Raw genomic sequence first — 14,193 nt, 5'->3', positions numbered from 1 at the left:
GGGATTGCTTTGAGGGAAAAGATAAGTGAAATGTTGTAGAAAAAGAGAGCTTTAAGTTAAACAGTAGTAGTAGAATAATATAGTGAGTTCTTTTAATAAGCGTCTTCTTGTGGCTGATTTGGACGAGCTTGAATGTTATGGGAGAGCCACTGAGAGACGTGGCGACAAGTGGTTGTTTAACCAGTGATCTTCGATTCAACCCGTATAAAGCAAACTCCTTAGTAGGTTCAGACAAAATAGAGTCCACTAATCTCTTCGACGAGTTCATGTGATGATCTCAAAGAAACGCTCCAAAGAATCCTTCTTGAAGGCGAACATCCTTGTTATGACTCAATTTCTATTTATGAAACACCTGAGAAGTTATTTATGTCATTATATGTATGCCATTTGTAATTGTACAAAATGCAACATGAGGGATAACAAATATTTTATTGCTCTACGTATCCTATAGTTAGATAGATAACAAAGAAATTTAAATTAGCTCTTCATTTAAACTATAGTCCTTTTGTATAATAATAATAATAATAATAATAATTTATAATATCATGAATTTTATATTATTTCTTCAATGCAACTATGCAAGCACGGCTGCTACGCGTCCACCGTCGTGGCGCTTTCTGGATACGCTACGCTCACTTGAGGCGCCGAGCAGAAGACCGAAGGTCAAATATCCTATGCACTTGCCTGCACAGATCTTAATAAAACTAGTTCTAATCCATTAGATCTGCAATAAGACACGTGAAGTAGTCGCGTTGTTATGATGATATTATCTTTCATTTTTGCTCGAATCTCGAAGCAAATGCAAGGGTATTTGGACAGTTGTTGCATTTTTATATTGTTCACAAGTTGCCAGATCAGCCTCCAACCCCGAAAGCAGCTGTCTAGCCATTTGACCCTCCCCGGCATTCTCCCCCGTTTTAAAACTTTGAAATCCCTTTCGACTAACCCGTTCTCTCGCTGCTATTTTTTTTTGGCCCTCGGAGGCTACAAGCCAAAGACGCCGCCGCCTCTTCTGCTCTTCCCATCGTAGCCGAGTCCGATCTGAAATTGAGGAGGCCCTAGCTCGAAATCTCGGCGATGATTCTCCGGCCTTACTCCATGGATGCTCACACCCTAGCTCAGGAACTCGCCTCTTCCGTTCTCTCATCATCGTCCCCTACAGCCATCGTCTCCGCGATCTCCGCCGTCGACTCCATCCTATGCAAGCTTTCCACCGATCAGTCTCGTGCATTCTTTTCCATCGCTTTCCCGTCCATCATCTGCCGTCTCTTCGGCTTCGACGAATCTCCCACAAACCCGACGCGCTCCACCTCCGCCTCCACCGCCTGGATTGACCAGGCTCATAACAATCCTGACCTAGCTGCTCGGCTTTTCGTGCTGCTCTCCCCCCAGGGCCCTCTCTTCTCGGCGATCTCCTCTGCGGATCGTCATGGCCTTGTAAAGTACGTATTCCCGGCGGAGAGACTTCCGGAGTGGATGAGGTACGTGCTGCAGAGCGAGCGCCATTCGTCGATCCTTTCCGACCTCTGCCCCCTATTCAGAGGCAGGGTCAAGGAGGATCTAATCCAGGGGACTTTCCAGCTACAGCTGAATGCTTTCGAGTACTACATATTTTGGTTTGCGTACTATCCCGTGTGTAGGGGGAATATTAATGCTTCGGATGATAGTTTGGCAACGAAGAGCCGGCGGAAGTCAAGGTTGGAGAGCTGGACATCGTCTCTACCAGTCCTTGTCAGCCCCAGCAGGAGGTCTGGTCAGAAGACTGAAGTTAGTTTGTACCTCAGACTTCTTTATTCCTATCTGTGTGCCTTTGTGCCCAAGTGTGGTTTGGGCTCTCAGCAGCCATACCGCAGCTCGCTTCTACATTATTCTTCTAGCTGCGACATTTCTGCATTTGAGCAGGCTGAGTTCCTCGTCTATACCTTGATTCATTTTTGGCTAGTGGACAACGATTTTTCACCCTTGCCTTTGAATGTTTGCCGTTCATTTGGTATCTCATTCCAGCGTCGAGCATTCATACTAGAGACACCTCCGACTGCTGGATTGGGTGAAATGGTGAAGTTGTTTGTAAAATACCTTGGTTCTTGCTTGGCCTTTCGTGCTGAAGGAAGTAATCAGAAGGTTCTAGGGTCGGTTGGTACTTCCCCCATGAGACCAATGCTTTCTTTAGAGAACACTGCCTGTTCCTGGAACTTAGTGGTACAGAGGCCCTTGTATAGGTTTCTCTTGAGGACTTTCCTTTTCTGTCCCATTGGGGCATCTATGAAGAATGTGGCCCAAGTTTTGTCTATGTGGGCAACATATATGGTTCCTTGGAGAATTAATCCTGAAGATTTTGATGAGTATGAGCCGCCAACAGTACACAAATTGGAGAGTTCGAAAAAACATATGGTTCAGGGGAAAATCATTGGAGAGAGTGAAAGATGCAACGCACTAGCTGTGTACACATCCCTTTGGGAGGGCTATGTAGCTTCTAATTATCTTTTCTACAGCTCTTTAGTCGTGCATTTTCTTGGTTTTGCACACAAGTTTCTTCACGCAAATGTTGAGGCAGTAGTTGACATGGTGTTGAAGGTTTGTTCTATACACTCAATCTTAGTTCAAAAATTTTGCAGCATTTTTGCTTTCTCGCTTTTTGGTTGTGAAATTTCTCTCGCAAGGAGCTTATCATGCGTTGTATGCCTAAATCAAACTTTTGTTCAAGTTTCTTGCAACCCATTAAGGAATTAAGAGATTATAATTAAGTTTTTATGCCAACATTTTACTGTAGCATATATTTGGGAACTTGTGACTTTAAATATTACACCCAATATTTTTGGAAGTTTTGATGTAATTTTGGTAAATATGCTTGAAATACACTTTTTTGAACGACTGGTTATAGTCCATTTATTAACTTGTTAATTGTTTTCAATACATTGGCAAGCGATTCGTTTTAGAAAGGGGATTTTACATACATAGCACTCAAATTTTTAGTGTTTACATATTTCACAGCTAAACTTCACTATTTACATTCATGTCACCCAAAAAATTCAAATATAATAAAAAAATGACACCCCATCCTGTTAAAATCCTCAACATTTTCATCTCGCATGTTGTACTTGTTGCTAGACATAGTGATGCCCTCGCTTTTTAGCTTGCTACGATTGCACGTATCAATGCGCCTATTGTGAGCTGTCGTGTGATTTCCTTACTTGGAACCATTAATGCCCTCACCCTCGAGCTCTCGATGGTGGTGGCGGAGATGGGCCCATCGGTGTGTCTCATACTCTCGTGAGATCCAATGAGTGTTCGGTGAGATCCATTAACTTAGTTAAATAAGTTTTTGCTGGCATAAATTGTGAAGTTTATGTGTGAAATGTGTAAATGTTAATTTCTGGTTAAGTTCCCTATTTTATAATTGCTTAGAGATGTAGTTACTTATTTCGAAGGCAGCCTAAGAATCTTTCATGTGAGCATTTATGGAGAGTTCTATCACAATGACCACTAAAGCTACTAAAAATTCAAAGTTTGCTAAAAAATTGTTCAAAATTTGATTCGACTAAATTGAATTTCGAGTTTCACCCTAAACTCAAAATTGATTTTGAGATTTTTTTCAACTTACTTGAATATAGTTTGAGTGAATTGAAAATAAAGATTTTTATAAAATATATACTGTATTTAACATAATACATGTATAATTCATAGTATAATATTCATATTTATATAATTTTGTGTTTCCTTGATGAAATTTTTTTTTGACCTACTCAAAATTTATTTTGAGTCGACTCAAATTGATTTTGATGACAAGTCTAGTTTGAGCCAAACATTTATTTTTAATTTCAATTTTTTTTTGACCTTAACTTGCTTGAACTTGACTCAATTCAACCATGCTGACAACAAAAACAATAGTATTGTATCCAAATTTATTGGTTATTTGTAATGTATGGAGATTGGATTTGAGGATGATTGGGAAAGTGAATAGTTGGTAATGGACACAAATTGTACAAGTTGTATTGTCTTTCAACATGACCAAATTCAGATTGTTTGCCAAGAAGCTTTATTATATTAGTGGCTTATATTAGTTTTTTTTTCTTAATATGTTAGATGGATTATCTATGAATAAATTCATGAGATATTGTGTTATGGTAAGTCAACCATAAATTCAGCAAAGTCCCTAATCTTAGATGTTATAGGAAAAATTGAAGCCATTTGTGCATGTATGGGGAAATCTCATTTGCTTCCTCAATGTTCTCATCATTGTTTTGAAGGGAAATATAAAATGCCAAGACCCATCTAACCATGCATATATTCCTAATTTCCAATGATATGCCTACTTCCTATAAACTTTTAAAAAGGGGTAGTGGATATTTTGGAGACTTAAAGGTAAACTTTACAAAACCATGATTAGGTTGGTGATGTTGTTTGAATTTGAGTGTTGTGTAATAAAAAAGACGATATATAAGTTGAGCATGATAAAAATGAGACCTTTAAGTTAACTATTTGACAAAACTAAGAAAGATAAATTAAGTAATGACAATATTAAAAGAAATATTTGAGTAACTTATTTTGAAGATAAAATAATTAAAAATAGTGTTAGGTGGTCTGGTCTTATATAACACATGGTAAAAAATCCGTATATTAGCTGAGTAGAAAGTTTGGCGTTAGAAGATTAACAAGGAGATGCGGTTGGCCTATGGTTACATGGATAGAAGTTTAAAATGATTTATGAAGAATATGTTTAACACATCATGAAACACTACTAGAAATAATTGAAAAATGAGGATTAATAAAGCCAGCCCCTAATAGACAGGATAAGGCTAATGTTGATCATGATGATGTAAATGGATCTTGGTTGAGGCATCTTTAAAAATTTGACCAAGCACTACCTTGATTTATATTGGTAATTGAATCCCTAAAGACCTTGCTTTCTATTGAGTAATGGTTTACTTATTTTGATTTGATTGGCCAGGCTGGCTGAAAATAATATTCCTTTTTCCTTTTGGTTCCCTCAAGCATAGTCGGCATCATGCAACCATCGTTGAAGGAAAACCAAACTATCATCATTATTGTTTGAAATCCACCTTTTAGTTTATTTTCAATGTATTTGGAACTTATCCTAGTTGGCCGAATTCCAAATACTTCATGTGTGTGAAGTTTCACTTAACGTATGTTGTCGGGTAGCACGTTGCTAGCCCTTGTTGCCTGCCATCGCTGCTGGGTTTTACTTTCAATTTATTTTTCTTCATAAAAAAAAAAAATCGGTTGTATTTATTTTACACTCCTTCCCACGTAGTGGGATAAAGGCTTGATGTTGTTGCTGTTGTTGTAACAAAAAACATTAAAATATTTCAAATACGTTATATTTATTTTACATTGTTTTCCTTTGATCTGCATTTCTTTTTTAGTAAACCAAATGGTAGCTTATAGAATTTTAAAATATGTAAGAAAATGTCATACATTTGTATCATGCATTACTGTTTTTATAATATTTGATGACTTGCTGGTCACAATATCTCATAAATATAATGAAGTGGAATGTTGAGATATGGAAGCCCCTTTTGGTGTAATAATTGGAGTTTTATTAGGAACTTCGTTAAATGTGCTCTTTTGGATCATTTTTAGAATTGATAACTTCGTTGGGAAGTTAAATCAAGAGGATAAAATCATGAGGTTTGCTAGGCCAAAGAAGCCAATATATTGATGGTTCAGAGTTCATAATATTACAAATGGTATCAAGAATAATACATTGAATGGAAGATGGGAACTAATTATCATATTCAACAAAGTAGTACTCCATGGGAGACACCTCTTAAACTTATTTAAGATAAAATGTTACATATTTTGGGCCATCTCTTGAAACCATATAGACTATATTTGCAATCTTTTTTTGCCTTGGGAATAATTTTGGATTATTTACAAGCTGAATGATGAGGACTCCAATTTCTTAATTGAGGGAAATTGTAAAATCCCTTAAGTTTAGTGAAGTGAAACTCTTGAACATCGAGGTATTTTGGTAAAACAATGAAGTTTTGTAAAAAATTCTAAAGTTAGGCATACTCATATGACGTGGCCTTATCTGGAAGCAATATGAATAAGTAGTCTAAGGCTCTAAGCCATTAAGATTATAATTTATGAATTCATAAGTCTCCTCCACTCTTATTACTTACTAGGTCTTCATTAGAATTATCATTATAGTGAAGTGCTTTCTCTTATCCCTCAACCTCAATTATGTTAATATCCTCCCAATCTTCCCTTCATCTTCGATCTCAACCAACTTCCACATATAACATTTTCACCAAATTGTCTCTGTGCCAAATGTTTTGACATTATCGCTTTGTTTATATAAGCACAAATATCATTTTTCCTCTCCTTAGGCGTTTTGATTCATTGTGCAACATTCTTATGAGAATCATAAAGATATTCTGGATATTACATGTATGCATGTACGTGCATAATCTTTCTTTAAACGTATAAGTATGTGTTGCAGTTTGTGGATTCTTTTCTAGATAATTTTTTTTTTTCATGATTAAGAAGTTGCACTCCTATAGGTGCTCTTGCTGCTTTCTATACTTGGTCTTTGCTGAGTTTCTAAATAAAAGTGTACATTAATTAGCAAAAATGGCTTGTTGTTGATAATGTTGCAAGTTTTATAGAACCGCAAAAGTGAATTGTCTTTAAAAGTCATAACTTGAAAAGAGCATTTATGTTCCTCATGTTAATTGATGAGCTAATATCTTTCATTGAATATTAGATTGAATTTTTATTTTGTGTTATCCTTTATTGATTTTATATGATACATTTGAAAATGTTGTCGAGCTCTTTTTTATTTCCGTTCAAGCAATAAATGTTCATTTTTTTCTTCAAGTTTTGCACTTACCTTATATATAAATTAATTCTTTTAACCTAAATTGTCTCGGTTCCAGCCAGAATCCTTAACGTGTGCAAGTTCTTCTGATTTGGTAAAGAGAAATATTTTTTTTGCGTTTTCTTTAGAACATTTACATTATCTGTTTAATAGTGTTGTAGAACAACTTATTCTTCCCTGTTCGACTTGTATCAACATGATTGTTCCTTTATTTTTTAGGAGATCAGTCCAGCTATCAGCGATGATTTTGTGGCTTGTTTAAGTCCATTGCCTTGCCTGATTAGTTGTTAATCTCTAGTCTTCACACTTTTCTAAATTAGGCGTCATAAAGACAGTACATAATTACATCAATAAACCTTGACTTCTGCTATTTGAACGCCCATATCCACAAGGTGGTATAAGAATATTCTATGCGGGTATTCTTGATCCATGTCAGTAATGATGGATTTTGTATTTTCTTCGATTTCAATCATTTTTATAAAGCTGTTTGAACTATTGGATAGGCTTTATGATCATGCTTTATTTATTATTTACATTTGTTTCATTAATATCCTTTGTCGCTTTATTTCAGCTGTCTGCTTGAACTTCTGTAAGTCTCTTAAATGTTGCAATAGAAGAGTGATATTGAATTCCAACTTGCCCCGTAAGAGAAGTTTCTTATATGCCTTTTGAAGGAGAAATTATTCTGTGCGAACACATGACCTTACGGAGGCGAATCAGAGCGCGCCACATCACCTGGTACACAACGGGTACATAGCCGCGGTTCATAGCAAGGGGTGATGTGATGCGCTCTGATTCGCCTCCGGACAACATCCGTATCCGAACAAAATAATTTCACCTTTTGAAGGGGAGCAGAAGAAAAGTGTTCTCAATGTCATTTCATTGCTAATTGTCATACTATGCTTTCTTGTTATTGTGGTTTAAATAATTGCTTCTGTTGATGGTATGAAAAGTTAAAAAAATAGAGGAAATATTAGAAGATAGATATAGAATTAGTAGGACATAGCTTGTAATTTTAGGCAACATGATGTTGGTAATTATCATTCCATATTCTTATAAGATAATGTTATACCTAGTGTGATGGGTTTTAGTATCTTTATCTATTACCTAGCATTTAATTGAATATATAAATTCAAGAGTGGAGGCCTGATGGTTAAAATTAAGAAGTGCCTTGAGAATTTTTTGTGATAAGAGGATATCATGGAGGTTTAAAAATAAATTTCATAAACTTGCAATTATGCCGTTGATGTTATATGGATCTATTTGCGGGTTGTAAAAAAAAATCATCGACATTTAAGAGTATGATAGAAATCAAAATTTTACGATAGATTGTGAGAGGACGCAATGGAGAAAAATGATTCTTGTAACCGATCCCACGTAGTGGGACAAAAGCTTGATGTTGTTGTTGTTGTTGTTGTGAGACAAAATGATGAAAGATAAATAAAAAAATCATTACATGAGAGGACAAGATGAAATGAGATCTTTTGAATTTAAAATGATTGAAAATAGATTTATGTGGTTTGGAAAATGCGTTTATTAGATGAATTGTTAAAATTAGTGTTAGAAGATTAGAAAGTAAAAGTGATAAGTCTAATAACATAGGTAGAAGTTATTTTAAATGATGTGCAAAGAATATATTTAATACTCCAAATAACACTCTATAAGAGTAACTTGAAATAAGACTTCATAATGGCAAGCCCAAATAGATGGTAATGCTAATGCTGATGTTGATGATATTGATGGTGTGAAATTAATGTTGGTCACTCTTTATTCTTGTTTGGTGAGGATTCAATGAATTTACAATTAAATAAGATTCACCGCACGTCCTCTTTGGATACATTTCTGATTCTCTAAATTGCAAATTGAACTGAAATGCTTGGTGTTCTAAGATTCGCTTGCTTCGCAGGTTTTAAGCATTTTGACTTCGTCCAAGGAGCTGATAGATCTTCTTCGGAAAGTTGATACTGCATATCATTCAAAACAATCCGGTCTTTATTCACACACTAATGTGGATAAATATGTTCCATCCATTCGGCAACAGCTGAAGGTAATAAGCTATCCAAGTTTCATTTTGGTTGAGGAAATAATTTAATGTTGAATGGCAAATCACTTCTTTCACCTCTTCTTTTTTTTCAGGATTGGGAGGAAGGCCTATGTGAGAGCGACACAGATGGATCATTCTTACATGAAAACTGGAACCAAGATCTCAAACTTTTTAATGACGGGGAAGATGGGGCTCTGAAGTTACTTCAGGTATTTCTTTCATCAATAGTGTCCTAATGCACACATACGGATAAGGGGATGCACACATGACATGCTATTAGCACAAGCTTCAGTAATTTATGAAAAATATAGTTCATGGCATTTACAATATGCACCAATTTATTAAACAACATAAAGCTATCACTTCCTCAGAGTTATAATAGACTTGTAAATTAACTGTTTGGGCAATATGAGCAAAATCATTTTCTGATAAATCACGGTTCTCATAGTTCTGAGTGAGTTTGGTGAAATGTCTCACGAGCTATTATTCTGTGCGGACACCGGACGGTTCTCCTGTCCGGTTACGCGCTCGTTACGTGCTCGGTACCGAGCGATACCGAGTGCGGGTATCGAGCTCGGTACCAAGCGCGGTACATTTTTGGGGTAACGTTGCATGTTTTTATTGGTCTCCGGACGCTGCGGACTCTGCACAGAATAAAAATTCCATGCTCACAATGTGGAAAAATTTATCTTCAAAATTTTTAGTCTGTCTTTGAAACGCCAAATGAGAAATGGTGTTATAAATTTTATTCTTTCTCCAGTTCTTTGTCATTCGAGCGGAGCATGAGATACATTTGATGTCATGTGACAACATGCGAAGCCTTCAAGCCTTGGATTCAATCAAATCCCTAATGAACATACTTTTCGATGGCACCATTGTCTCCCATCCCCATCTACCAAACTCATTAGAAGAAGCCCCTGCCATTCCTCATTTTAGAGAGGATGTTTTTGCCCCCAAGCATCCAGGTTTCCGAACTGGTAAATGGGCTGATATCAAATACAAGGGCGACTGGATGCACCGACCGATCTCAGACACAGAAGTCGCATGGCTTGCAAGGCTCCTGCTCAGATTTTCCAATTGGTTAAACCAGTCTCTTGGCTTCGACCGTGTTGCGAACCGCAGCGAGCCTGGCCAACCAACTTATGTGGAACTGGCAAGTTGTGATTTGAGCTTTGAAGGTGGAGCCAAGGAGGTTGCAGCCATGCTTTTGAATCTAATTGCTTCTTCGCTTGGGCTGTTTGGTCATTCAGTGGTTAGTTTCATGAGAGGGCATGGAATGAGGATAAACCTGCGGATGTTTTCGTCCAAGAAATTTTTTGTGTGTTGTATTATATGTGTGATTGTATTTACACTGACGAAGGCGTTCAGTAAGGCTGCTGCTGCTGCGTGGTCTTTGGCTGATGAAGTTGAACTTAGCAGGACTCATACATGAATAAACTTTGCTGCTGGTTTTTGATTGTAAATATCTTTTATCCAGCCTTGCATGCGAAATCATGCGGGAATATAGCTCCATCTTAATGTTTTTGATAGTAAATGTCTTTTTTTTTTTTTGTTTCTTCGATGTCATTTTGTTTCGAATGATAGTTATAGATCAATTTCAAAGCCAAATTTATCAGTTTTCTTCGTAACTTAGGCTTCGTTTGGGATAGCTTTCGTTCTGCTTCTTAAAGCAGCTTATTAGTACAAAGATTTTTAATCTTGTACTAAGAAGTTGCTTTAAGAAGTAGAAAGAAAGCCGTCCCAAACAAAGTCTTAGTTTCGTTTGGAATGACTTTTTTATTTTTATCAAAAAGCTGTTTTAAAAAGCAGTAAGAATGTCATCCGAAACGAAAGCCTTAATCATCATTAAGATTTTGAGTTTTGGTGTAGCTTGTTTCGATATTGAATTGGCTTGAATGGAGCTTTTCAATCAATATTTGGCTCAAAATTAGAATGAGGCTTGTTTTGATTGGGCAAGATCGAAATTAATCACAACATGTAAAAGTAAAGAAGTTGTGCAACCTTAGTTGATAATACAGCATTCCATCATTTCAATATAATCCAAAAAGAAAGAGAATCAAATGAAAGCCAGCACCAAAGACCTACAACAATTAGATAGCACCCGGGCTAGAACCAGTCCAACAGCATCTACACATTATTTATTTGAAATGATTTCCAATGTACAATTTCTAGTTTTCTCACAAAATTCATAATAATTGAAAGCTTACTTACATAGTTCATAATATATAATTAGCATTCCATTATTTTCGTATAATCCAATAAGAGTAGCATTATTGTTTCTTAAAATAGAGTTTCAGTATTAAAATTTTGTTTTAAGAAACAATAAAAAAGCCGTTTTAAACCAAATGTTTGTTTGGGACAGTTTTTTAAGTTTAAAAATATTTAATTCAAGAAATTTTTGTACAAGAAAGTTACTTTAAGAAACAGAAAGAAAATCGTTCCTGCTTTGTTTAGGGCAGCTTTCTTCATGCTTTTTAAAGCACTTTTTTAATTAAAAATTTTCAAGTTGAAAAAATTTTTATACTAAAAAGTTGATTTATAAAGCAATAAAAAAATTGTTTCAAATGAAGCCTTAGTCGAATGTTCACGTAGTCGGAAGCTCTAAAAAATTTATCTCCGACCAAATCATCCCATTAACCATATTGAGAAATAATTGCTCCTTGCGTAATGCTAAAGCCATGACTAATCACAATAACCAAAATTAGGGCAAATTGCCAAATGCAAAGGATGTATGAGAAAGTAAATGAAAATCAAGATAGGTGGAGCCTGAGCTTGAGACTTGGGAGTTTAAGAAAAATAATCCTTATAAAGTTACAAACTATAATTCATGAAGTGATGAGGCAAGTAAGGAAGAGTAGCCGGAGCCTTTAGGTCGTCGGAGAATAAGGCTTCGTTTGGTACGGCTTTTTTATTGCTTCTGAAAATGAAGTTTTAGTACAAAAATTAAAAAATTTGCGCAACAACTCCGTTTTAAAAAGCAATAAAAAAGCCGTCCCAAACGAAGCCTAAATGATCAAGCCAGATATAATAGTTTTCAAACTTTGGCCAGATATAATAGGTGTATGGAGGATGGTATCATACCACTCAATAAGCTTTTGTCTTTAATTAATTTGCAAAATTAATTTTTAATAATACATAAAATTTTATTTGATATATTGGTCCGATCCAATTCACTTACAAATCAAAATTGATTAAAAAAATTCTTATTTGAACATTTGACTCATAGCTTGACTCAGTGATTTGATCATATTCAAATTTCAAATTAATTTTCGAGCTAAACTCATAGCTCTACTTGTTGTGCAATTTATATGCAAGTAACTCGGTAGCATTTTTTTTATGGATGGGGAGTAGAATTTATGAGTGGGCATATGGATCATGTGATCTTTATGAAAACTCTGAAGTTCTCTCTCTATCTCTCCTTATTCGTATGTCTCTTCTCTTTTTCTCCTTTTCTTAAATCATGTAGTTTCTCCCTTGTTTGATTAATTTATTGTAATAGTTCACTTAAGTATGATGACCATGTCACTCCAAACTAGTTTAAGAAATGGAGGATCATCTCATTATCTTTAAGGAGGTGGCCATGGGTTTGCTTTCGAGGCATTTAAGAGGTTGAGAATAGAACTTTGCATGCACAATTTAGGGTGATCCATTACATAATATGAATTCATAAAACACTCAATTAACCATAAATAATTTCATTCACTCAATATCAATGACAATGAAAAGTACATGTCATCAATCGTTATTTATAAAAGTAAGGTCACATAGATAAGGCCAAAAATTCAAATTGATTCTAATGCATCTTCAATTTAAATGTATTTTAATCTAGATGTAGATAAAGCCTAATAAAATGAGATACAATTTCTAAAGAAATTCAAATAAATTTGACCATGAACATATATATGATTACGATGACTTCAAAATAGATCTAATTCGAATTTGTTTTAACATGATTTGACTCATGGTAATTGGTTTATGTCTAGTTGGACTTTTATGGACTATTTTTTCTTGTTTAAATGTTTGTGCTACATCAATATTGCTATTATTTCCACATTAAGCCTTGCATCATAAGCTTCTAATGCATCATAGTCATCCCCACATCAAAACTTGTTCCATAACCTTTCTTGCAAAATAGTTTGCATCACTTCAATGCTCATGTTATAAATTTTATTTGTATCATAAATAAAATTTATGTCATTTGCATTATTATTATCTTCTCGTAAAGACATGTAGACGTGTACTACAACTTTCATTCTCATTGTAGTCAATTTAGCATCAATTCATTTGCTACTACATTATGACTTATGTTATAACCATTTCTTGCATCATAACTATCTCTTGCAAGTCCTATGTCATAAACTTCTTCAGTAAGATTTATACTACAAGGATATCTCTCAAGATTTATTCTACAATCATCTTCCTCAAGATTTACGTAACAACTATCTCTTATAAGACTAGCACTACAACTATCTCCCTCAAGATATTAAGCATACCATTCTTCCTTAAGACATGTATCATAATCATACCTCCTATGCTGAGACTCATAACACAACTTCCAGTACATCATAGTTCTAGCCATTACTCGCTGTTATAATAATTATAACTAATGCATAAAAAGAAATTATTTTAGAGCTCTCAATATTATCTTTTATTGATCACCTATGAGCTAGGTAGAGGCTTTAAAGAGATTTTTTAAAGGTGAAGGCACCTTCAAACTTGTGATAGTTTAGAGAGATATTAGTGAGGCTATGAAAGGTTTAAAGAACCTTAAGGTTAGTTTTATGTAAAATTAGGAGATCGGTTGAGAAGAGAGAGAGGGCCTTCATGGTTTAAGATTATTTTAGAGAAGGCATGAGAGTAGTTGAAGGCTTGGATGTTGGTGGTTATATGTTTGAAGAGGTAGAATCTGAAAAGGGCTAGCTTTGGGTTAATATGAAGATGATTAGGGTTTAGTATGTGTCGAGGCATTAAATGCTTGTGGAGGATAAATGGGATGTTTGTGGATGTCTTAGGGTTATAAAGAGGTGTTGGGGTTGATTAGAGGCTAGCAAGAGATAATCCAATAATTAGTGGAGAGGAGAAGGGATGAGGGACAATCAACATTAAAAGATATTCATTATACTCTTCAAAATATCCAGGATGAGATTTGTTACAACCCAATCAATTATGACTCACAAACAGAACATTTTATACTGTGTTAACTTATGACTGACCAAACGCAAGATCAAAGTTTCAGGGGCTTTTCAAATTTCTTCTGAATTAAACAGACCACATAGCTTCTAATTAACTTCAATAAGTATACAAT

General features: G+C 35.2%; 1 protein-coding gene across 1 annotated transcript; it reads left to right on the top strand.

The window, feature by feature from the left end:
* Positions 1-898: 898 nt before the first annotated feature.
* LOC110095018 lies at positions 899-10,449 on the top strand. Its single transcript, XM_020820382.2, has 4 exons — positions 899-2,574; positions 8,751-8,891; positions 8,981-9,097; positions 9,649-10,449. Exons 1-4 carry the CDS (start codon positions 1,078-1,080, stop codon positions 10,318-10,320), a joined length of 2,427 nt encoding a protein of 808 aa, XP_020676041.1. The 5' UTR covers positions 899-1,077; the 3' UTR covers positions 10,321-10,449.
* The last annotated feature ends 3,744 nt before the right edge of the window (positions 10,450-14,193 follow it).

The sequence above is a fragment of the Dendrobium catenatum genome, unplaced genomic scaffold (assembly GCF_001605985.2).
Source record: "Dendrobium catenatum unplaced genomic scaffold, ASM160598v2 fragScaff_scaffold_35, whole genome shotgun sequence".
Taxonomy (NCBI): domain Eukaryota; kingdom Viridiplantae; phylum Streptophyta; class Magnoliopsida; order Asparagales; family Orchidaceae; genus Dendrobium; species Dendrobium catenatum.
Note: the sequence above shows the minus strand (reverse complement) of the source record. Positions and strands in the feature narration are given on the sequence as shown.